General features: G+C 45.3%; 1 protein-coding gene across 2 annotated transcripts in view; it reads right to left on the reverse strand.

Annotated features, from left to right (window-relative positions):
• GEMIN2 (gem nuclear organelle associated protein 2) overlaps positions 1–27,061 on the reverse strand; it is a 252,485-nt gene that overhangs the window by 57,363 nt on the left and 168,061 nt on the right. For both annotated transcript variants that reach the window (XM_086937355.1, XM_086937356.1), the window contains one exon: positions 8,329–8,439. In XM_086937355.1, coding sequence (XP_086793481.1) covers positions 8,329–8,439 — 111 coding nt within the window. The remainder of the gene's footprint in view (positions 1–8,328; positions 8,440–27,061) is intronic.

The following is a 27,061-nucleotide window of genomic DNA, read 5'->3' on the forward strand; positions in this document are numbered from 1 at the left end:
AGTTCCACACTTCCCCCAGCGCTAAAAGTCCAAAGAGGGAGCACATAGCCCCCAGCAGGAGATGACCCCTACAGCAAGAAGGGTCCAAAGAAGTCCTGGAGCATCCAGATGGAGCACAGCAGCTCCCAGCAAGGCAATTCCTCCAGCGTCCAGGAATCCAGGGGCTGGGCAGGGCCCAGGGAGGCAAGCCTTCCTTCTGGGCCCAAGCAGCAGCACGCCCCTGGTTTGATTCAAGTGGAAACAAGAACATTTTGGAAGGGGACACAGCCCATTTTTATACTATAAAATCCTTTTTCTAAAGGGTGCAGGCAGTGTGAGAACCAGCTAGAACTGGTTATAGGGAACTCCTTTCAGGGTGAGGGGCAGAGGTGACAGTCGCCCAGCAGGAGGTGGAGCCAGCCCAGCAATGTGGCAGCATTGTGGCAGGCAGACTCCCAGGTGCTATCTCCTCCCACTTCCCTGGCAGCAGATGCAGCCTTTTATGCACGGGCTGACTCAGACAACCTCCTGGGGCTCCCCAGCCCCTGTCACCCTCAAACCAGACAGTCAATCCACAAGCAGGCTCAGGCACTCCTGGACCAGGCTCACCAGACAATCACACGCCAGACACAAATTACACAAATATGCCTACTTCTTGTTTTTTCTGATATAACTTCTAAAAGTGGCACTTCTACACTAGACACAGTCATGCCACATATATCATTACGCAGCATTCAATCTCACGAGTTCGCACATATCAAACTCAACCCTGCACTCCCCACACATCAGGAACTACCATGGGCATACATATTCCCCATTCACTCCTATGGGAGGGCTGGTCACTCACCACACATACACAGAGAGCGCAAGCACTTTGCACTGTACCACAGTGAAAAAGTGCGCAGAGGCCTAAAATCATCAACACCAGGTCACAGACACAGGCTAGGAAAAAGCAAAAAGTCTCGGGGTGAACCTGCCAAAAGGGCCGGGTCCAATAATCATGTATTGCTACTTGTGTTTTTCGTTGTTCGCTACAGACTACAAAGAATGTTGCTGTCCAGCTACCTATATTCATCAATGAACTTCATTTTTGAGATTTTCTATTTTAATGACAGAGATTTGGTCCTCAATGTAACTTTGTTTTGTTACCACGTGTTAATGTCCTGCTTGGCTGTAAGTCTCTCTCCTTTGACTATTACGCAGGTCAGAGACTTCACTGTCCCTTGAGCACCAATGTCAAAGGACAGCCGAGGAATTACACAAGACTTAGGCGGGTGTCTATTTCAGATACCTCGCAATGTTCCTGAAGATTGAGTTCCAGTATTTGGGTTCTTTCAGCGCCAGAGTCTCATTTGGTGTTACTGACCTACTTATATAGAAGTATCTGGTGTAACAATCGTTTCAATTACAATTTTGAAGCAGAGACTTATTTGGACACTTCAACATCTTTCACTAGAGGAATACCTTACTGAATATATATATATATTTTTTATGTCTTTCAACAGGTACTACTAGTGAATCCACCACCCGGAAAAACAATGGATCAATAGTTTTGCATATAAATAATTGGTACCTCAGCTGGTTTACACATAACCTTAACAGCAGTAGCACTAAGATCCTGATGAAGGCCACAACACTAACAGGGACACTTTGCTGAAACATGTTTATCTCCAAGCAAGCAAGCAGGTCTAATGTCTCCTGCTGTGCTTTTTTTGTTTTTAATCCTGGCACAGTCACCCGAATAAAAATAAGCTGTGAACCCTGTACCTAGTCTTAACTCACTCCCCCTTCTGCACTGTGTCCCTCACCATGCCTTTAAGCTCACATTGGTTAGTTCGTAAATACCCTCCTAGTAAACAAAACATTCCTGAGCTCCTCTCTCTCAGAGAGGGGGGTCGTAGCACCTACTCAAAAAACTCAAGGCAGACCCAAGAGACCTCAAGAACTTCCGACCCATCTCTCTGCTCCCCTTCCCGGCCAAGGTCACCGAGAAAATCGTTAACAGACAGCTAACCAGATACCTCGAAGAGAACAGAATTCTGGACCCTTCCCAGTCAGGGTTCCGCAGCAACCACAGCACCGAGACCGCCCTCGTCGCCGCCACCGACGACATCAGGACCCTGCTAGACAACGGGGGAGACTGCATCACTCATCCTCATAGGCCTCTCCGCCGCCTTCGACAACATCTGCCACCGCACACTACGCGCACGCCACAGGGATCCGAGACAAGGCTCTGGAATGGACCACCTCCTTCCTCTCCGGTAGAACCCAGAGCGCCCGCCTCCCCCCGTTCCGTTCCGAAGCCTCCAAGATCATCAGCGGCATACCTCAAGGATCCTCCCTCAGCCCGACACTGTTCAACATTTACATGGCCCCGCTCGCACACGTCGCCCGACAGCACGACCCCAACATAATCTCCTATGCCGACGACACTCAACTGATCCTCTCCGTCACCAAGGACCCCATCACCGGCAAAGCCAACCTCCATGAAGGAATGAAGGCAGTTGCCGACTGGATGAAGATCAGCCGTCTGAAGCTGAACTCGGACAAGACGGAGGTCTTCATCCTCTGCTCCATCCAGTCAGCCTGGGACGACTCCTGGTGGCCACAGGCACTGGGGGCAGCCCCGATCCCAACCGACCACGCACGCAACCTGGGAATCATCCTCGACTCAACGCTCTCAATGACCAAGCAAGTCAACGCTGTCTCCTCCTCCTGCTTCAACACCCTCCGCATGCTATGCAAGATCTACAGATGGATCTCGACAGATACAAGAAAGACAGTCACCCAGGTCCTCGTCCGCAGCAGACTCGACTACGGAAACGCCCTCTACGCAGGAGCCCCGACCAAGCTCATCAATTGACTACAACGCATCCAAAACGCCTCGGCATGACTGATCCTCGATGTACCACGACACGGCCACATCACCCTCTACATGAGAAACCTACACTGGCTCCCCGTCAACAAGAGGATATCCTTCAAGCTCCTCATCCACGCACACAAGGCACTCCACAAGACTGGCCCAGCCTACCTCAACAGATGGCTCTCCTACACCCCCAACCGCCAGCTACGCTCCGCCGACATCTCACTCGCCACCGTCCCGCGCATCCAAAGAACAACCACCGGCGGGAGAGCCTCCTCCCTCCTCGCCGCCAAGACATGGAACACACTCCCACTGAGCCTACGACAGACCCAAGACCTGCTGACCTTCAGGAGGATACTAAAGACCTGGCTGTTCGATCACTAGCAGCCCCCACCTTCCCACCCCCCACACACACACACACACCTTCCCCCCCGACCCCCCCAGCGCCTTGAGACCCTTTCGGGTATGTAGTGTGCTTAACAAATGACTGATTGATTGACCATGACTAGGCTTCATGGTGCAATGAGGTTCCCCAATGATGAAGCATGTCCGGACGCCTTTCGGTTTTGGAGCAGACTCATTTAGCTCAACTTCTTCATCCAGACCTGAGGGCATCCGTGTGTTTGACATGTGGAAAGATCTACCATTATACCAATAATCTCTTGTCCGTAAAGACCATTGTTTCATTTCAATTGCATGTGATGATACATCACTAGGGTGTGGACCCAGTGGGATGCCAGAGTTGTCTGGTCTAGAAATCAGAGCGATAATATTATTGGCATGGTTACTGTTATTCTTTACCTATCCCATTGCAAGCCGTTCCACCTTTGGAGTATACAGGATTCTGTCCTGAACAAACACACACTACTGAACTCAGCTGCAGCTATAGTGTTATGTACCCCAATATAGGCCCAGGTAGCTACACAACCGTTTACCCAAATTTGTCCTACCTTGCTCTGCATAACAGTTCTAAAACTGACCTTTTACCCAGTTATGTGCAGAATAAATGTTGCTCTGTTTCCTTGAAACTAGCCTCATTTATTATACATGAGGATTCTTAGAAAAGACCCAGCACAGGAAGTAAGTAACACCATGAATATAATCTGTGTAAAAGTCATGGTCATCTTCAACCTAGGGCGAAATAACTACAGGTAATTGTTCTAGGCTTATTTGCATAATCGTACTCAAAACATATTGATTATGAAAGGAACCCCGAGGCCATCTTTATGGTATAAAAGACACATACCAACACTAGATAGGCAGAGGCGAAGCTTCCACGCTGACACTAGACGCTGAGGTCCCGGCCTGCAAAAGCTCCAGCAAGCAGTGGATGTCAGAAAGTGTCCTCTTTTTACATTGTTGCCCCCACTTTTTTTTGCTAAACTGCTGATGTACTTTGACTGAGTGTACCTGGGTTCCTGCCAAACCAGTACCCAGGGCCTATATTCTTTCCCTAAACTGCATTAGAAAGAAAAATAAATTGGCACACTTTGGTCACAGGCCAGTCCCCTGTAAATGGAACTACAGGTACCAAGGGTCCTGTGGCCAGGGATAGGCAGCACTTCTTGTGCCACCCTTAGGGGCCCTGAATTTTTTTCTCTCTCTCTCTCTCGCCAGCCAGCCAGCCCTCTAGCTGGGTGCGCTATACCAGTGGTAAGGGCACAGGTGCATGTGCCCTGTACCCCTACAGTGTCTATGCCAATTCTTAGACATTGTAAGTGCAGTACTGCCATTAAGGGTATATGGTGCTGGGAGTTTGTCATTACGAACTCCACAGCACTATGATGGCTTTACTGAAAACTGGTTAGGTTGGTATCAAACTTCTCAGCACATTAAACCCACACTGATGCCAGTGTGGGATTTAATGAAAAATGCACTCAGAGGCAATCTTAGAGGTGCCCCCTGAAAAACGACCTAACACTAGTGCCCAGGCTGAGTAGCTGCTTGACAGCTGCCACCACCAGACATGTTTACGGATCCCTGGGTTAAGAGCCTGCTTCCCCCTTGGGGGTCTGACAAAATGCACATCCGGGGTCGACATTTCAAGCCTCCTCCCCCAGGATGGGCAGGGTCCACGAAGGCGAAGCTTCAAAGGCTTGTCACATTTGTGAGCTTCCCCAGGCCTTTTGCTGCTTCCAGCAACTGGCCCCCACCGGTTCTGACAAGCACTTTGTGCGGGAGAATCAAAAGGAAAAACCAGTGAGGAATGGAGGACTGCCCACCTTTGCCAACCCCACCCTTCAGGTGGGGGAGGTGAGCTGAAGCACAACTCTCAGTCCCCGCCATCTTGCAGATGGGGGACCCAACCAACCAGAGTGAGGCATATGTCACCCTCCCCCCTGGAGAATGGCATAATAGGGAATGTACCCACCCCAAGGGAAGGAGCCATTGGTCCCAACCTTTACCCACCTGTAACGCCCCTAAATCCAGTATTTTGGGGAACCCTGAACCTTGCCTCCTCAGACAAGAATCGACAAGAAGAAAAGAAGGAGCAAAGAAGCTGTGAAACAACGAAAAGAGGACGACGCCAACTGACTTGGCCCCAGCCTTACCGGCCTGTCTACATCTCGAACCTGCTTTATCAAAATTCTGGTGTGTCCTGCAGCCAGCAGCCTCAAGAACCCGAAGAACCTGCTCAGTCTTCCAAACAAAAGACTTTGTCTCCAGTAAGCACCAAATTAGTTCACCAACAGACTCGGGCTCCAGCCAAAAATGAGTTTGCACCACTCTGCACCAGACGCCCATGACCAGAGTTCGAGTGGCCCAACACCATGAGGAGGTCTCCCCGGCTATCCTGACCTGAGATCTGGTTATCTCTGACCTGTCTCGACACCCCCGATGACGCCTGCAGTCTCTTTCTGGTGGACCCCAGTGACCGGAGCTGGTACAAAAACCTGATGCCTAAAGACAGCCCTGCACCCGACGCCCCACAGCCTTGGGTGGCCCAACCGACTGTGTCCCAGCATCCCCAGGCATCCCAACTTGCTTCTTCAACCGGTGGTCACCTCCAGAAGATCTTAGTCTCCGAGCCTGCAGTCTTTGTTGCAACCGGAGAATCCCCATTAAAAACAGGGCACCCGATGTCAGAACAGCACCCAGCTGCCCTTGCGGGTGTATTTTGGATGCCAACTCAGATCCCCTTTGCCCTGAGCATAACACCAGGAGCTTTGCTCCCATAACCTTGTGGCCTGCTCTTGAGCAGCCACCAACCTGGGCCCCCTATCCCCCATAGGATAACATTAGGCCTCAGCACTCTGCAGCCAGCCACCTTAGTGCCGCTGAGGATATTTCAAGGGTGCATCCTTGACCCTGTGGGAACTCTGATTCTATCCCCAGAATACTAACTCCCACAACCAAGTACTTACCTGTTAACCGATAACCACATTTCATTTTCTCCATTGAACTACACTGACTGTCTTTCCTTGCAAATGGCTCAAATTGTGGAGTTGGTTTTGTATGAGGAATTGAAAAAACTGCTAATACCTTTTCTCTAGGAAATGTCCCAGTGTGATATCTAGGCATATCACACGGAGAAGAAAATGTAATCCATAAAGTAATCTTTAAAGTAATCTAAAGTAATCTAAAGTCATCTAACAGTATTTCCACTCTATTGAAAAGATTTACAAACCAGCAACAAAGACATTTTCATTCAGCTTGCTGGTATTGTTCAACCTGCCTTGAAAAGTACCATTTACACTTACCTGTGCCAGGCTTGCTTGGTTCTAGAAATTAAATATAATTAAATTATATTTTTTTATAAAAACAAATTGGTCTGAGTTCAGTCTTTGAGTGTGTGACCTCATTTGTTGCCCGACTGTGCACAACAAATGCTTAACACTACCCTCTGATAAAGCCTTAGTGCTCGCCCACACTACCACAAATAGAGAGTAAGGTGCTATCTACTTTTACCTCTGCTTACCTTTGGGGTTCTACTGGACTCTGTCCACACTATACCTCATTTTGGTATGGTATAGTATATAAAGAGCCAGCTTCCTACAGTGGTCTGACATCCCTTGCGGGGTGTTCAACTCGAGACCAAGACGGGGTTCTGGTAATGGGGTGGGATTTTTTCTAGGGGATTCTTGGCTCTACACCCACATACGTACTAGGTTCTCTTAGGTAGGGCTGCCTCGTGGGAGTATGCTTTATTACGGTCATGTATATATGCCTGCACAGATTCACTGTTTTCTACCTTTTATTTACTTTGCTTGTGCTTGTAATCTTCTATATCTGTTTCTGGCTAATGATTTTACAGCAAACATGTTTTATACTAGCATGACACTGGGTCAATAAATGCTTATTGAAAAAAGTCCCTAGCCTTTATTCTGTGTATTTCTCAGAGATAAAATGAGCACGATAAAGTGAGCGAAAAGTACTGTTTCCCTGATCCCTGAAGGATAAAGGGTTGTCCTATTCAATAGTTGCCAGAAACTATTCGCTCCTTTGTAAGGGTAGGGGGCTTATAGTGGCACGGTGAGGTAGCCGGTGTAAAGGCCAACATATAGTTTGAGGGTGTCTGGTATCAGTCTGGACACCAATCCTTTAATTTATGTTGTCTAAACGCGCAGATCCTATGTATTATTAGGAACTACACAACAGAAGACAGCAAGATGGCCGGCCCTGCTTTGGAACACAAAATGGGCATGCAGTATAACCAACGCATTCCAAAGGAGTGTATATAGAACAGAGATCACTTGTCATAGAAGAATACATTTTAGGTTGGATAGAGTAGGTGGTTGGGAAATTCCTCATATGTGAAGTGTTGCCCTCACAACTTGTTATGGTGTCATGCTTCATCATAGGGCGATTTTGCTCCTCGTGGGGTTGGAACTGCAGTCCCCCCACAGGCCCCATGAGACGGCTCTTTAGCGGAGATCTTTTTGAGGAATGCCGTAGTCGTGTGTGCGGCTGTGTGAGGTCACTGCAAGGGTGAGTTAAAAATATTGTGACGGTACCCCCAACAGACGTTTATTCTGGGATCCGTCGGGTAAGATTATAAACAGTAAGAACTGTCAGACGCTCCACCAATGAGGAGGGTCAGTTCAGTTTTATTAAAAAAGGTGAATAGAGATACCGGTCAAGGGGTCAACATGTTTCACGCCCTAGTGGTCTAAACTGGATCTTTGGCGTTTCATCAGGATATATATATATACACACATATATATACACACATATATATATTGTATATGTATATTCAAGAACTGATAAACGTTAGCAACAAAAGATCCTAGGGAAAGCAAGAGTTTTAGAATGTTATTTCTAGCTTTTAAGTTGCCCTTATATCCAGGTTGAGAATATACCAAACATATTGGAGGGAGTTTAAATTTGAGAATGGGGATTTCGAATCTGAGTACATGGATCATCTTCAGTGTTTAAATTTCCACTAAGTCAGTTAAATGTGCTCATACTTTATTATGCTATACAAGATACTGCAACTGATATACCTATTATCGCAGCCCTTGAATCCAAATTAAGTTGCAACTTACCACAGTGGCTCTCACTTCAGAGCACCTTCTAGCTAGTTGTCGAATTAGAGAGTGAGCCTCTGGCAGCAAAGGTTTTTCCAGACATGCCAGCAAAGCATAAAGCCACCTACCCTGAAACCATCAAACAAAAGAGTTAGTCAATAATGCTTTACAACATTCATTTTTTGTGAATGTGAACTCGACTTGTGCAGATAAACTGAACTCAACAATTGCGGGTCTAAAACATACCAGCGAACAAACACAATATTGAGTAAAATGTAATTTTGAAAGATAAATGAAGGCGAGATTGATGGGCTGAAAGACGAGGGGAAAATTATAGCATTACCACTAGAAAGAAAGATTGGAATTGATTGAGAGATACGATTCACAAAATAAAAGCAAAGGAGACTAGGGCAGGCCTTTTAAAGATGTTAACCAAATAAATGCATATCTAGTGCATTTATGTTGTATGCTAGCAAAACTAGCTTACCACAATAGTTGTATATGCACCTAATTGACTATTAAATTGGCAATGCTGGGTACAAACTGCCATTACTAACATTCAGTGGACACCTACAGAAGCAAACAATGCCACACGCTTTCACTGTAGGAGACAATCTTATGACCGATACCCATCCTTAGAAAATCATGCTTACAAATTACACTGTCACATTATTCCTTTGGCATCATATTTCCACAAAGTAGGGGTGAAAACCAACATTTTATGTTTAGGGGATTTATGAAAGAACTCCAAAATGAGTGAAGCAATAAAAGTACACCCAAGGAAAACAATTCAAAAGAACATAAAAGCGGACAATTTGGCTACTGCTCAAAGTTTCTACAACAAACCAGTCAGAGGCAGAACTCTACTGCTAAAGGTTTCAGAGAATCAGCCTATTTGTTAATACCGCATTGTCGTCTCTCAAGGCTCTAGAAAGATTAATTTTTGTTTTTACTAATAAAATACATAGTTCGTATTAACAATTCCTATAGCGAAGTGTTTCCAATGTGAATGCAATTATGTAATCCAAATGTTTAATTTCTATTGACACATGTGTTGTCTAACATTCAGTATTATTAGGCATTCAATGCAGTTCAGTGACAGCTGGAGATAAAGTTGTCCAATTCCTGAATCATAGAAGGATGACGACTGAAAGATACTGGATAAGGTCAGGTCTCCTGGTGGAATGCCTTATTTGTTGCATTCATGGCTATAAAATGCAATTTTCTGCTTGAGGGTTGTGTAGCTGAAGGCTCTCTAGGACGTATCAGGAATTATCCGTCCACGCACCAGTTCACCTAATGGACTGTTGAAGTAAACAGGGCTTCATCAGGGCTATCACACCACCACTGACCAGTACTTGAATTGTTTTGCAAGTAATGGACAAGCCATTAATTCCACCACAAACAAATACTGGTCAGAAGTGTTGTGATAGCTCAGATGAAGCACCGTTTAGGGAGAAACACGTTGGCTGCTTGTTTGTCTGGTTCAAGAAAATAAAGAACTTAAAACTTCTATTGAAGACCCAAGATTGTGTGCTATTGTTGGTGGAATTGAAATGGTGTGTTGCCCCTCTGTTATATTTCGTGTGAGACACCAAGGCCGGGGACAGCCTGCAGGACCCATCACAAAAAGGGCATATCACCCACTCCTCACCTGCACAGACGGCGAGACAGGGGCTGACACGATGGGGTCGGCGAAGGCGCAGTGCCTGGCCTAAGATCAGGCAGTGGAGAATGCAAGCACAGGTTCTAGGAGAACGGGGGCAACCGGCAGTGGCATCCCAGTGGCCCCCCCCATTATCAGAGCTGAATGGGGTTGCAAATAGCAGAAAGTTCCCGGTGAACCGGCTGGGACCACGGCCCAAAAGGAGAAGCCCATTGGCAAGAGAATGGAGAGGCGATCAGAGCAATATGGGCCAAACACCTCAGGGTCCTAGGGCAAGATACATTGTGCATGACAGGGGTGTTTGACTTTCTGAAAAAGCCACATATGATGACACTGCTGAAGCACACACCAGTGCCCCGCAACACCCTCTCACACCATCCCTCCCCTCCCCCTAATTTGTGGTGGCGATGGAGCCTGTGGCCACCTGGATCCACTGAGATTCCCTCGTTCGGGGGTCCACTGGTATTACGAAAGGGAGGATGTCATCTCACTCTATGCAGACGAGGTCCTGTTATACCTTGGTGAGTCTGAAAAGTCAACTGCCAGAATACTGGAGGTCTTTGGAAAGTATTCTGTATCAATTGGAATAAATCTCGTCTATAGCAACTCACGGGGTGACAGCCCAGTATGGATTGGCAGTGTTCAATGCCAGGGAACAAAGGGGTGTCAAATGCCTGGAAATTTATGTAACTGTAGATCAGCAGCTTTTTTATGATTGGAACTTAGGCAGGCTGCTTGAAGACTACAGAAAAGATGTAGGCCATTGTCCTTAATAGGTTGTGAGGCCTTACACAAAAAGATATACTTACCCAAGCTCCTATATGCCCTCCAGAACTCCCGCTTACCAAACCGGAGCAGTAACTCAGATGGTGGCAGCCGAAATTCGGTATTGCTGCGAGACAGCGGTGCACCACAACATTGACACCGACCTGAAAACCCTTTGATAGTGGCACAGCACTACCAAACCTATGCCACTACTACTGGGAGTAAACTGCTTAATGACTGGTCATTAATGATGGACAGAAGAGCTATGGTTGATGGTGGACAGAAGAGCTACGGACGCGTTGGACTATGTTAGGCTGATCTGTGGGAGGGGAGAGTGGACTATGCTATGGTTCCCCACTGCAATGGTAATCAAGGAGTGGCGTTGGGCAGTTAAAAAAATATTGGATGGTAGGGTACATTAACTCTGGAGACACTGTTATGGCATGCAGTGGCCTTGGAGCCCTTGCAGGGGGTAGGAGGACACATGAAATGGGATATGCTGGGCATTTCTAAGCTGGGAGACCTTTGGACTGATGCAGGCATGATGACCTTTGCAGACCTTCAGACACTGACTGGAATTCAGAACCTGTGTTACTTGCAGTTCAAACACATCCAACGGTGCTGTATAGACCAGCAGAAGTATACACTGGACGAGAGCCAGATGGAGTGCATTGTACTTAGGGGTCCCACTACACTGCTATGGTAGCTCTGTGAGAAGCAAAACAAACAAGATGATGGACGGAATGTTGCACAATGGCAAAACATTCACCCCCAGTCACAGATCTGGGTTTAATTCATCGTTATTTTGCTCACCAAGCCACCCCAGTTCAGACATGGCCATATGCAAATCAGTCTTGACCCTGCGCCTCATGGGAACAGTCCAGCCCGACCTGCCAAGCTAGGTCTTCCCTGGACCGGAATAAAGCATCCTAGGACCGGTTTCTGGCTATCAGCCGTCTTCAGCCAAGATAGCTTGACTCCAGTGGTGTAGTGAGCAAGGGACCCATGTCTGGGCATACCCTTCTCACATAGGGTGAACCGAAAACAAACAAGATGATGGACGGAATGTTGCATGGCTGATAGCCAGAAACCAGTCCTAGGATGCTTGATTCCGGTCCAGGTAAGACATGGCTTGGCAGTTCAGGCTGGACTGTTCCCATGAGGCACAGGGTCAAGGCTGATTTGCATATGGCCATGTCTGAACTGGGGGGTGTGGAGTGCAAAAAAACGATGGATTTAGGCCCAGATCTCTGTACTGGGGTGAACGTATGACATTGTTCTGCATTCTGTCCATCAACTGTTGTTTTAGCTCTGTGAGAAGTCACGCTGCTTTCCAAAAGTATCCCCTCACTGAGGGTGCTGTGCAACAAACAAGAGTAAGATCTCAGAAGATTCTAAGATGATGAATGGGGTGCAGCATGCCGATACCTTAGGGAGGTGGGTATTAAATCTGAATTCAGAATCATCAAGCAAAAAAGCTTTCTTAGGGTGTACTGTACTAGAACCAGACTGTTTGCAATAGATGGAATTAAAACAGGTCAGTGTTGGGTTACTCAGGGACACACACTCCAATAACACACTACGTGAGTGCCCTAGGGTTCGTTCATTCTGGACAGGGGTCCAACGCAGGGTGTCTCAAGCACTGGGGGAGCCACTGGAACCAAGTTCCCGGGTGGCCACACTTGGAATCTGTGGCTCACTGGTTAGAGGAGGCAGACCTGGAAGCAGAGGTCTGCCCGGGACCAGGGTTCAATTCCCGGCTCGGCGGGGTCTTGAGTCCTAAAATGTCCATGGACTCGACAATTCTCGCTCCGGTGCCTACTCGACTCACGGGTTCACACTCCGCGACTCTGGGCAATAGCTTGCTTAATCTCCACAACGGCCCCTCGCGGCGGGATGCCTGGCTTTCACCTTGCGGATACCCTGCCCGGGTTATCTCACAGGGGAATACCAGGACGGGTTCCCTAAGCAAGCGCTTAGAGACCAGTTGGTGATTTGCGCTATATAAATACCTGTACATTTACATTTACACTTACATTTACACTAGTCATGTAAGCGCTCTTTTTTTAGGTCTTGCCTATGCAGCAAACGCACGGTTTTCAGAGTATGGGCTTGGAGCACCGCTCATTTTTAATTGGTTCCTGTTTCGTCCTTTGGAAATGCCATCTTTTGTTTAATAGATACGCTTAATAGTCTCTCCTTTTAAACTTCTTTATCCTCTAATGAGGACTGCTCGTTACATGTGCTCTGACTTGTCCGGTTATGTAGAGAGCTTGGAGAGCACTTTTTTTTCGTTGGCGTGTCTCTGCTAGTTAAGTGTTCCATTTACTCAGCTTCAGCAGCTTGATTTGCACTGCGGTTACTTAATCTCCATGTGCTGTCCTTCAACCCCTCACCCAACACTACTTGCCCCCCACCATCTCAACACTGCATGCCTGCCGCCACCATCCCTCTAAGATCGCTGCTTTTTAAAACATTTAAATGAGTACATTCATATAGCGCTGGCATGGGGAGAATACATGATTTGCTCAAATTCATTAGATGTTGAGCTGAGGCTTGAGCAGTGATCCCCAGCTCCGACCTCTGCGCCATATCCTCTCAAACTGGGGATCCATGTTTGAGTTTCCCTTTGTTGACAAAGCAGTTCCAGCAAATCGCCTCAAAGGTGCTGGTCTTATGTCAGGGGACTAGTACGGCTGCGCGCCTTTTAATAGCGCAGCCCCTGCTGCTAAGTGCAACAATGTGCATAGCGCTTGTTTATTTTTTGTGCCTTGTTTTGTGGTCACGAAAGATGGTGTTTAACTCCTTAACCGCGGAGCGAATTCCGCCACGGTGCGGGAGCTTTATTGAGAGGGCGAGGCTGCGTCTGCCAACGGACATGCGCAGCACTACTGAGGTAGTGCTCGTGACAGCCGTTGGCCGACGCGCGCATGCAACGGGTTAACTCCCAGAGCGTGCAGTCAATTATAATACTCACTCTTTGTGCCATCTCACTTTCTTTTATTGCAAAATGCTTCCATACATTTCTCTGAAGTTACTAGCCCTTGCAAACATATTACTCAATGGTGCAAAATCTCTCACTGTAATCCAATCATGCCTTCAACAGGCTATAGACAAACCCTAGCGTAAAAAAACTGCTTCAAAATCATTCCGCACACCCCTCACTTGTTCCACACAGTGTTAAACAGTGCCATAGTTAATTGTGATTCTACAAACTAAACCATACTTATTTAAAAGTGTATTATAGAAACTCCCCTCTTTTTCTATTTTGTTACCCGATATTGTTGTAACAAAACGGCTACACAAAAATACATTAGTAAAACACAAGTAAAGAAGACTGTCATTTACAACGCCAATAGCTCTAACTTTAACAAATGCGTGTCCGATTGCATTGCAAATACTTGCTGCAATGTGTCGCCGATGTGAAATCAGAGTTGGGGAAGTTCACCAACCAGACAGTGGAACGAATGGAAGTAAACATGGACTGGTGCATGCAAGTGGAAGAACAGATTTATATAGCCTGAGCATGTCCAAGCAAATTTACTAAAGTGTTGGTCCCCATGGAAGGGCCTGGTGGACGAACTATCAGAGGTCCACTCCTGGACTAGCCGCATACACTGCAGAATACTGGAAGAGGAGGGATGGAGGGAAGTGATGAATATGGGGTAATAAAGTTTGCAATTTTGGGACAACTGGGCAGACTACAAGGAGATGTGACATACAAATAGGTTGAAATCAGCGTCTGCAGTAATGCTGTGGGGGGGTTTGTTTGTGGAGTATCATTGAAGGTAAAACTTACATTTACAGATTTAATTTAAAAAAAACTCTGCTTTGCCCCTCCCACTTTCTCGCACACCACCATATAAACAGACTATCAAATCCACTCTCACATGGTCCTCTCAGCCCATTAACACCTTGCATGCTCATGACAAACTGAGCTAGTCATGAGGCACGGTGCTCATGACGAGCTCAGCTCGTCATGGTCAGTGGAACGCTCCTGTGCGGGGAGAATTCCCCTGCTGTGCTGAGCGTTCCACGGGAGCCAATGCACCCTGTGATGAGCTGAGCTCGTCATTAGCACAGGAGCACTGTAGCTCATGACGAGCTCAGCTCGTCATGAGCATGCGGACGCTGTGCGCATCCCCCTCCCCCCCAGCACAGCGGGGGAATTCCCCCCGCAGCGAAGGGGTTAACATGCCTAACCAGACAACTCTTGTGCCCTTTAGCTACAATCGCACACATTCTATGGTTGCTAATGGCTTGGAAAATTAGAGCAAGTGCAATCTCAGTATCTGGAAAATAACAGAAATAAGACATTGATATGTCCCTCAAATTAAACAAAAATGTATGTATAAGGATCATATAATCACAGAATTTACTGCCTGCTAGTGCAGGCAAAACCCCTTAACTAGAACACTGGAATGTTGTGGGTTCCACTGAAGACAACTGAGTTGCTCATGACCAATAATGGCGCATATAGACCTTTGGCTCAGATATTCCATTGTTTGTCTTTCAGTTTCTCCCTTTTTAATTTAAAAGAGTCTCATCTTAGTTGGTGAAATGTTCTAACAGCCTTATGGCCCTTCTGCCTTAGGTTATACCGGTTAAGGGCTCTCATCCTCATTGTAGCTGCTTTTTTTCTGGTGGGACAGTGAGGGGAAAATGGTTCCTATTCAACAACGGCGAAAGTAAGAATAAATAGAAAAGACAGGGCAAACGGGTGTGTGTCCTAAAATGATGATTGCAAGTCTTCGTTCAACCACTATGACCTCTGGGTGATATTCTATTGTCACACGGGTACACTAGGTCCAGTTAAGTAACGCCATTTTACATGCTCATGTTCTTAATTTGCCTTCTCTCCCTAAACACGACAACTCGCACACATTTGTTTGTGTGCACATACAAGATGATATTCTTCAAACTCAGTTTTGCTGACACTACTACTTCGTAGGCACTCTATCAGAACACCTTGAACATGCTGCATAAATGCTAGGTTCATCCCGTAAGATGCTGCTATTTTTTTTGGCCACTCAGTGACAGAGCTATCACAATAGACTGAAGAATAGTGGCCTGGCTGGTGCTTCCGCATGGCAATATGAAGTATGCTTGTATATATATGACATCAAGCCTTTGTTTCGACAGAGGAGAATTTCTGTGGCACTGAGCCGGAATTCCAGCTCAGCTAATTCCTGTTTACCTAATACGAGGGATGCTATCCAGGTCTACATAGACTGGAAGCTCGATGGGACTAATACATAGTTAACAAGGAGTTAGATCACCCTACAGGGATTTGGCAGATTCACACACCCTAGACAGGATAGGTTAAGATGCGCTAGGTAGGAGTGCAATATATTACACTACCTGTATGCAAGCGTATGTTCTCTGTAATAAGCAAAATGGATGAACTGTTCATCTTTTTTATCACTCTTGTAATGCTAATCACATTATTCTGTTTCCTTCTATTGATTACTGCAGCACAAATATTTTACTCAAGAAATACAATGCTTCAATATTGAAATGCTTTGTGTATTTCATGTGTATCTCTTTGGGAATGCATAAGTATCTGAGTGGAAGGATTCTAGATCAGTTACCACAATTTCCTTGGGGAGTCAGGGTTGTCATGTTCTGAGGTTGCACATCCATTTGTTATCCTGGTTAGGGGTACAGGTGGTGCACAGTGAGCTAGCAGGATTTCGGCCAACATATCTGGACAGTGTGTGGAGTCCGTCTCGCACAGTTCTGATGGTTAGGTTGTCCAACAAACGCACAATTTAGTAAGGAAAGTAAAAGCCATACAACAGTATAAAACACAATGTTCTGGTACCTTAGTTACTATTTAAATAAATACTTGGTACAGGGCACAGGTTAAGGGGACCCGCAAGTAGGCTGCATTCACCCACTATTCTCACAGGGTGGACACAGTCTGCCCGCCAAGAAGTTGGGCCCCACTGAAATACACTAAACTAGTCCTGGGGTAATTTTCAGACACATGGATACATTCAGCAGCGCCTGCTCGTTGTCTGCTTTCGTTTCGAGCAGCAATGTGCTGGTGGTGAGGGGGCTTTGTTATTTTGAAATTCCAACAAAACAAAAGGTGAAATTAAGGGACCATCAGGCTCTTCAGTTCACTGTAGCCTGGCTGGGCACGGTCTGGGGCCTCATACTTAGATGCAAATTCACTGGGCGGGGGGGGGGGGGGGGGGGGGGGGGGGGAAGAGGTGGAGGGGGAGGAACAAAGGCATGCAGCATGTTATCACTTCACAAATACTTGAGGCACTGCTTTGACTTTGATCAGTCCCTGTATACAAGAGATATGCATGCAAGAATGTCAGATGTGTTGGCCTGTCCCAGAATTTACACAAATAATCTAAATACTGCAAGGATAAGTTACTTAACTGTAATCCTAGTTCTCTTCCAGGGGTATCCTCATCAAAGTCATAAGCATTAGAATATTCCCGCCCATGTACAGGAACCCCGGAAAACATAAAAATTATAAATCAAAACATTATATATATATATCAGTTTTCCACTGATGCAGACCTTTCTCTCCATTTACGGACACGGACCCAGAAGATGGTGCGAAATCAACAGTTTATTTCTTCCTCACCAGTCGCCATGACGCGTTTCGGAACAGAAGTTCCTTGATCACATGACAGTGGTAAGGTAAAACAGTGAAGTATTTCAAGTGACAGTGATACCAGTACAACTCGTTATGTGTTTCCTGGCTGTTAATAAAAATGGAAGACATACTATACAATATTCTTTGTGCCAATAGTTAAAATAATTTGCTTTTTATTAATCGTTTATATAATGTCACGAAAAACATGGGCAAATAAAATAAATATGCACAAAACATACTTCGAGTGATTTCAATAGAATAAAATCACTAATGTAAACATGTGCTAAACTTATTTTAATACATGGAGGTAAAATACCAAATTTGTTGTTTTGTACTGCAATTGTTGATGGCAAAACAAAAAATTGCGGGTTAAATCCCTGTTTACGCTGTCCTCCAATATATCTTCATTGTTATGATCTGACAGCCGTACGAGTTTAAAAAAAACCCTTAGTGCTTGTGCAATAAATGCAACTAATGTCCAAAAACAGTACAAAGTAATTTTTGCGTTTCTCTTACTTTTTTTCCCTTCATTTATCTCGAACCATTATGTGGTGGGATGTCTAATGTGGATTAGGAGAGATCTCGTTTGATAATCAGAGTTGATATAAATCTTTCGTGTAGCTCAATTTCTTTTTCTCTCTATATATATCTATAGACCACCCCATGTTCAATAACGGACCAAATGTATGTATTTTAAAAACCGAGATCTTGTGCAAATTAGCAAGTATCATGATTGGTTATCTGAATGTAAACATCACACAATAAATAGTTAAATATATACCTGGATAAGTAAATAAATAAATAATTAAATACCATTGTTAATCCACATTTCTATAAACCCTTCATGTAATACACTCAATCTCATGCTATATGTTCGAAACTCCTACATAACCATTATAAATAATTCTTACAATAAAAATGATTTCTAAAACATAAGTAGGTAAAACAGAAATATAGATTTTTTGATTAAAACTATAAATAGATTTGGATCATCAAATATTTGATAAACAATATTTCTAGATGGCCCTGCAATTCATAAAATGTTTCATACCTCAAAATCATGTAAGACATGTATGTAAATCTTCTGTGGCATTTAGCCCCCCCCGGATGCTTTGAATCTAACTGTAGGATGTAGCGTGTTTCTAGTTTTCTCAATTTTGTCTCTCGATCGCCACCTCTCCTACTTGGGGGAACTGCGTCTATCACATAGTATTTCAGGTTTAAGTTATTTGAATCATGATGTTCCCTGAAATGACGAGCCACAAGATGGGTGTTGTCATGATTTGTGATGGCTCTCGGGTGTTGCGGTGCTGCAACACCCTTTTATGAACCGGTAGTTTCGTGCTGCCTATGTACTGCAGTCCACAAGGGCACAACAGGACATAGATAGCAAACTCTGTCTTACATGTCAACATTTTCAATATTTTCAATATTTTATGTGTTTTTTCGTTAAAGGGTGTATAGTAGGTACTTTTATTGACTCCATGGGAACAAGGTTTACATGTTTTACATCAATAAAATCCCTTATTAGCTTTGATCCAGCTGTTATTGTCAACCACTTCAGCACTTGTTTTTACTAAAATATCTTTCATTGAGGGTGCCTTCCTGTAGGTGATGGACACCCTCTGCAGGAGCAGGGGTCCAATCACCGGATCAATTTTAACCAGTGGCCAATTCTGCTGGATAATCTTCTCAAGTGACCTATGCTGTTTACTGAATTTCATTATTAATCTTAATTCTGCCTACTCTGTGTTGGTTTGATTTGTATTTGCACTCATCTGTGTTGTTTTCTCCTGTAAAGCCATTTCTCTACTCTGTTGCATGGATTTGGTGATAGCTTTCTCAATTATATTATCAGGATAGCATATCTGTAGAAATTGTCTTTTACTCTCAAGTTGTGCTACCCTCAAATCTTCACCATTACTGCAAATGTGCCGCAACCGCAGCATTTCCCCGTAGGGAATGCTATTGATTAAATGCTTGGGGTGCGAGCTACTCGCATGTAAAGTGGAGTTTCCAGCTGTTATTTTTCTAAAGAGGAGAGTTTCAATTTTGTTGTTTTCAATATAGACCTGTGTGTCTAGAAATTCAATACTGGTTGTACTTGTTGATGCTGTAAACTGTAAATTGACCTTATGGACATTGATTTCCTCAACAAAACTGTTTGCCTCATCTATCACACCACAAACAGGTCATCAATATATCTTAACCACATTATGACATTGTTCTTCATATGATGACTGTGTTTTTCCATAAGGACCAGTTCCTCCCATATGCAGGCAAGCATAACTTGGTGAGAAACTGGCCCCCCATGGCTACACCTCTGGTTCGTTGGTAAAGTTGGCTACTGAACATAAAAATGTTATTATGAAGACAGAATTTGAGCATTTCTAATAACATAGTACTGTGTTCCTTATGTTCTGAGGATCTGCTCATGAAATAATGTACAACAGCTGCAAAACCATCTGTGTGTTCGATACTTGAATACAGCGCCGTCACATCCAATGCAATCAGGAGAAAATTATCCTGCCAGATCAATTTGGAAATTTTTCTCAAAAAGTCACTTGTGTCTAACATATGATGGTAAGTCCTGAACAAAGCTTTGCCGGTAAAAAAATCAATGTATTTGGTTGCATGTTCTACTAGACCATCCCTAGCGCTGATAATGGGTCTCCCCTGTGGATTTATAGGGTTTTTATGGATTTTGGGGATGAAATACATCGTTGGAGTGGTGGGGTTATCATTCTTTATGTAATTGTACTCATCTTTTTTATAAATAAAACAGGTAAATCATCACATTTCCATCCTGAAAGTTTTTTCATAAATTCCTTGTAGGTGGCTTGAAGATTACGGATGTTGGTGCGAGCATAGCATGAGCGATTATATTATATATATATATATATATATATACATACACACATATATATATATATATACATACATATTACACATTACATATGCCTTATTAAAATCTATCGTGCACAGCAACTTTCTGAGTGTCGGCGACGTTTTATTCTAACGGATAAAGGTACCTTATGGATGTATTGGGTGACCGGTAGCCCTACGCCGACCCACCCGTGAGCGTGACTGAGTGCCAACCGGAACTTTGGTGTTGTTATATATATATATATATATATATATACATACATACATACATACATACATACATACATACATATACAGGGCTCGACAAATCTAAAAAATCTTACTTGACCTGCAGGTCGAGTGAGTAGACTTTTCTACTCGACCTAACAGCAATGCACTCGACCCACAAACTGATCGCATATGATTTTTTTTCAAAACATTTGCAGCGTCAACAACCAAAAAAAACGTTGTCCAACCAAATTAACAGCAAATTTTAATAATTTAGCACCCAGTTACCTTCCTATGTGTGTATCAAAGTGCTGTGGTGAACGTTTCTGCCAACATACATGGCAAAAAAAACCCATAAACTTTAACATGTCATCTGCTACTCATAAGTTGCTTTGTGCAAGCTCACTCCTCTCAGTTAAGTCACGGTTATAGAAATTTCCCAGCCCTCACAACAAAACTCACTCAGACTGCCCTCAGAATTTACTTGCACAAATAATACTGCATTTGCTCCTCAGGTGCACTTGTGCCATTTTAACAGTTTGCTCTCTCATATGGGACGACTTTCATTTTGGCACTGGACTAAGGACAAACCAGTTGTTCCTAATTCCAAAGACAGGATCAAGGTGGACTTACATCACAGCAATGCACCAACAAGACTAACAAAAGAAAAGGAAGCAAGGACCAAGGTCAACTTACCCACCACAGACACATGGGATCACCAGCGGGCCAGCTGCAACACTGCTAAGCGAGGCAGGCACGAACATAACAGTTAAAAAGTCTCCGGTCAGGCACAGCGTCACATAATGGAAAATCCTGCTCCCTAATAACCAGCATGCAGCAAAAATGAAAGCTATCAGATCTCTCTGATCTGGACACAACCTTAATCATTCCCAAAACGTACTCCTGGCATTCAGGAACAGGCACTGACAAACCAATATACTCTAGTTTTAATGTGACATTGATAGAGGAATAAGCAGCGCAAGACAAGGCAGGCGCTGAAAAACCATTTAAACAGGCATGCGAGAAGAGCTAATAAGGCCAACATTAAGTGTGTGCGTGGTACACTGTGCATGATCAGCTCTGCAAGACCACGCACAAGCTGATGCCTAATCACAGTAAAATTCTACGCAAATGAGGACAGCCTAATACTTTACACTGCATTTTAACACATCAAAAAGAGAATTTAAAAAACGGATTATGGGTACAAATTAAAAGAGCAATAACAGCGAATCCTGGAGCGAACGGATATCATGCCTGTGTGTCACCCAACCCAGCACCGTCGAAAACACCATAGCCAACTATACGTGCAGGCACTTTCTTAGTCAAAGTGTGGAAGGAGGCAGTGTTCATCTGTCAAGAAGCTATGACGCCACAAAACTAATCAAAGAGCTTTGCATTTTTGAAGATCACAGGATATTGTAAGTTATAAATTATGTCATATTTCAGAAGCTTAAAGAAAATAAAACGTCGAAAATAGCATGCGAATTGCTGCACTCTAGATGAAGTTCACATGCAACCCTTAAGGTTGTAGGCTGGCAGTGGACATGAAGAAAGAGAAGCCAAGATAAACACAATCTGACTAGGCAACAGGCACAGAAAGCACTGTTATGCACTTTCCTAGAGGAGGCCTCTAGGTGGAGGAATGGACCTCACAATAAACCGACAATCTGTGCAGTGTTGAATAATACCTGGATGGGTAGAACAGCATTAGTACTCGAGAGCAAGGTGTTGACTGAGCCCTGAACTTGAGTTATGTGAGAGGCTAGCAGTAATACATGAACATAATAACCCACTGAGAGCAACCGGCATCTGGGTTGCCCAATATTATACTGAAACAATAAGGCAGGTCCGAGTATAAAGTTACAGAAACTAAACAAGGCAAGGGAAAATACAGTGAAGTGGGACAGTCAGCTATTCAGATACCCAGGTTTAAAAATGTTAGCATTTATTTGATGTGCGTACTATTAAATAATTTCTCATTTTGCAGTGTCGGGTCAGTTCTGTGCGGCTTGTGTGACTCAGGGCAACAAGACAGTCCTCATAACAAGTATCGCTGACGCCCACCTCCGATACACTGGAACTAGGTGTGCAGTAAGGCTACCTTCACCATAGGCATTCACTTTCAGGGATAGTATGATGACACCTAGCAGTCATAATTTAAGATAAGGCCTGCAACAAAACAATATATAAAAACCGACTCACCTCCAAATCGCCCTGCACTCCGTCCCGACTCCCGAGTCCACCGAAGAGCACGCGCGTGGTGGCGTGCTGCGTCACGGCTGCACTTTAAGCAGCACAGCGTGCGGGGCAGTCCAGGGCCGTCATTGGTAGCGCTTTCGCACGCTACAAGATTGACGGCCCTGGGACCCAGAGAACCAATAGGCAGCGCACCACACCTCCACCACTAAGTTAGGTGGAGCCTGCATGCTGCCCCCTAGAGCCTTCACCGCGCACCGCGTGCACTGGATACTTGAATGCCGTCGTTGCTCCAATTGTAATGCTGCCCCATAGAGCCTTCACCTGCTACTGCAGAGCCAGATAAGCACTCGCCAGGCCGGTCAAGTAGACCTTGAAACTGACTCGCCCTTCAGGAAATTCACTCGCATTTGCGAGCGGGCGAGTACATTTGTCGACCCCTGATATATATACACATACATATATATATATATATATATATATATACACACACACACACACACACACACACACACACACAAATACATACACATATATATTTCTTTTTAATAAAAACAACTGATGTGACTCCTAAACCTTGTAAATCTCAGTCTTGTGTAAACCATCCTATACTTTGATTTACACATTTATGATTTATTGTCAAGTAGAATGTGTACATGTGATGAAAATGGCTCCAACACCCTTTATTGGAATGAGTAGCACAATGATGAGGATCCCCTGGAAGAGAATTTGGTGTTATTTTCTTTCAAAGTCATAAGCACTAGAATATTCCCGCCCATTTTTTAAACAACCAATGCAGCCTTCCAAACATAACAGGCTAAGCAATGCTGGAAACATTATCTTTGCATATATCCAAATTAAGCAGGGACACCAAAGGACACTTGAACTGCTTTTAATGAACAGCAGAAAACATATCTCTGCAAAGAGAAAAGAAGCAGGCTTTGCTAGCCCATAGGCTGCATTGTAACTTCATTAGCATAGAAATCTGAAAGTCAATACAGTGAAAAAATCAGAACTGGCACCGTGCCTTTACGGCAGCCATGACCCCTAGCTTCCCATCATGCCTCATGGGTGACAGTTAGGTCAGTTGTTCTTTGTGGAGACCCGGAGTTCAAGACACAGAAATAAACAATTATTGTTCATTTGCCCAGAGAGGTGATTGGGTTGCTTATGACTTTGATGAGGACACCACTGGAAGAGAATTAGGATTTCAGTTAAGTAACAAATATGCTACTTATCAGTATGCATCTGTTCTTGGCATGTAGGGCTGCTGACATTCATATCTGTGCATAGATCACCACCTAGTGTTGGGTCTGGATGATTGCACATTGTTGTCCTGGAAGAGTCTTCGAAGTATCACAAGATAGGTGGCTCCTCCCCTGCACTACAGTGCGCATGGGCATTGACTCCACCCTCAGATTGTTTTTCGCCATTGTGGCAAAGATGGAGTGTAACACTGTAAGAGATGACCATGCTAAGAGTAATTCTGAGTCCTGCAGCCGCTACAGGTGCCGGAGAGGAGGGCGGGCGATATGAATGTCAGCAGCCCTACATGCCAAGAACAGATGCATACTGGTAAGTAGCATACTCTGTTCGAGGCATGTGGGCTGCTGAATTCATATCTGTGCATAGAATACATAGCAGTCCCTCCATTAACGGCGGCCGCCCGTGCCAGCTGCAACAGTTTGAAAAAGTGTCTTAAGAACAGCCTGCCCTACAGCTGCCTGCTGTTTGGAGTGCAGATCTACGCAGTAGTGTTTTGTAAATGTGTGTGTGGTAGACCATGTGGCTGCTCTACATATGTCTTCTAAAGGAATATTTCCAAGGAAAGCCATGGAGGCCCCCAACTTTCGCGTGGAGTGGGCCCTTGGGGGAACCGTTAATGTGCGCTTGGCCTTGTGATAGCAAATCTGAATGCACTTAACGATCCACCTGGCTATACCTGCTTTGGAAATGGGGTTGCCTTTGTGTTGTGGAGAAAAGGCCTTTGTCAGCGGGCTCGATAAATCTCGCATCGGTGCCACTCTAACCATGGGGTCCCACGCTGCAACTCTGGGCAATAGCTTGCTTAATCTCCACTCCGGCCCCATCACCGCTGGGGATGCCTGGCTTCACCTTGGGGATGCCCTGTAAAGGGACCATCTCACAGGGAAAGCCAGGACGGGTTCCTCAGTGGTACAGCGCTGGGACGCTTCCGGGTAACCATGGCTCTATAAGTCCAACATTCATTCAAAAGGCGACAAACAGTTTTGTTTTCGGAAAATCCTTGGTCCTATCTATGTAGTACATTAGAGCTCTTTTGACGTCTAGTGTGTGGAGCATTCTGTCCGCCACTGACTCAGGATTTTGGAAGAACACTGGCAGTTCTATAGTCTGATTGATATGGAACTGTGAAACCACCTTAGGCAGAAACTTAGGGTTAGTGCTGAGTACCACCTTGTTTGAGTGACTCTGTATGAATGGCTCTTGGATAAATAGTGCCTGAAGTTCACTAACTCGTCGTAGCGATGTGATTGCTATTAAGAAATCCACTTTCCATGTCAAGAATTGAATCTCGCATGAGTGTAGAGGCTCAAAAGGTGGAGCCATCAGTCTGGTGAGGACCACATTCAGGTTCCATACAGGAGCTGGTGGGTGTCGGGGAGGAATAACTCGTTTGAGTCCCTCCAGAAAGGCTTTAATGGCAGGCACTCTGAAAAGTGAGAGATGCTGCCTGTTTTGGAGATAAGCTGCTATTGCGGACAAATGTATGCGAATGGAAGCATAGGCCAGATTGTATTTGTATAGATGTAACAGATAACAAATGATGTTGTGAGTAGATGCATGTAGCGGGTTGATGTTGTGTTCGGCACAATAAATGACGAACCGCTTCCATTTCGCCGCATAACATGCTCTGGTGGTGGGCTTTCTTGCCTCCCTATGATATCCATACAGTCTGGAGGCAAGTTGAGGTAGCCAAGTTCTAAGACCTCAGGAGCCAGATCGGAGCTGTTGCGGATCTGGATGCTGAATGTCGCCATGGCTCTGCGTCACAAGCCTGGGTGTGAGGTGCAGCCTTTGATGCGGTACCACGGATAGTTCTAGAAACGTGGTGTACCATGGTTGGCGTGCCCACGTCGGAGCAACCAGGATGAGTGACATCGAGTGTTGCTTCAGCTTGCGTGCCACCAGCGGTATTCGAGGTGCCGGGGGAAAAGCTTACGCAAATATGCCCGAAAAATTCATCCATATCGCATTGCCCTGTGGGTGTGGGTGTGGGAACCTAGCGGCAAAGCTTTGGCATTTTCCTTTGTGGCGAACAGGTCTATCTCTGGATGACCCCACTGCTGGAAGTACGGCTGGGGTACTGATGGATGTATCTCCCACTCGTGCATCTGGTGGCTGTACCTGCTGAGCAGGTCCGCCATCTGATTGTCCTTGCCCAGTAGGTGCTCCGCCATGAGGAAGATGTTCCTCTGAATGGCCCACTTCCACATGCTCCGAGCCAGATGAGACAACTGTGGAGAGTGTGTACCTCCCTGCTTCTGTATGTAGTACATGGCCGTCATGTTGTCCGTCCGGATCAACACAACCTTGTTGCACAGATGTACTTTGAATGCTTTCATCGCCATGAAGATAGCCATCAGTTCCAGAAGGTTGATGTGCATCTTCCTTTGCTGTGGTGTCCATAGTCCCTGCACTGTGTAGTGGAGTACATGAGCTCCCCATCCCTGGAGAGATGCGTCCATTGTCAGAATAATCTGTGGCACGGTCAGCCCCTGCAAAGGTTTTGTGGATTCCACCAATGCAGAGAGTTGTATGCGTGACCGGTCACCAACACTTAGGTCTTTCAACTGTCCGTGAGCCTGATTCCACTGACGTGCTAAGCACTCCTGAAGCGGACGCATGTGGAGTCTCGCGTGCGGGACTATGAAGATGCAGGAGGCCATCATGCCTATCAACTGCATGAACACTCGTGCTGGAAGCGAGCGTTGTGGTTTGAATAGTTGTATCAGCAATTGCATGCTGTTGATCCTCACTGAATTTGGCTGTGCTTTGGCTGCCAGAGTATCTATTGTTGCGCCCAGATACTGCCGTACGTGGGCGGGCTGAGGGTGGGACTTTGGATAATTCAGTGAGAACCCCAGATCGTGAAGGTGGTGAATGGTGTGGGACATGTGGTCGGCACACTGCTGGGCCGACTTCGCCTGGATAAGCCAGTCATCCAGATATGGGTAGACGTGAACGTTCTGTCTCCGTAGGTGTGCAGCCACTGTCGCCAGGCACTTGGTAAACACCCTGGGCGCCGTAGTGACTCCGAAAGGGAGGACCTTGAACTGATAATGCGGATTCTGAATGGTGAACCGGAGGTATTTTCTGTGTGACGGGTGTAGCGGTATATGGAAATATGCATCCTTCAGATCTAATGTTGC

The sequence above is a fragment of the Lissotriton vulgaris genome, chromosome 9 (assembly GCF_964263255.1).
Source record: "Lissotriton vulgaris chromosome 9, aLisVul1.2, whole genome shotgun sequence".
Lineage (NCBI taxonomy): Eukaryota > Metazoa > Chordata > Amphibia > Caudata > Salamandridae > Lissotriton > Lissotriton vulgaris.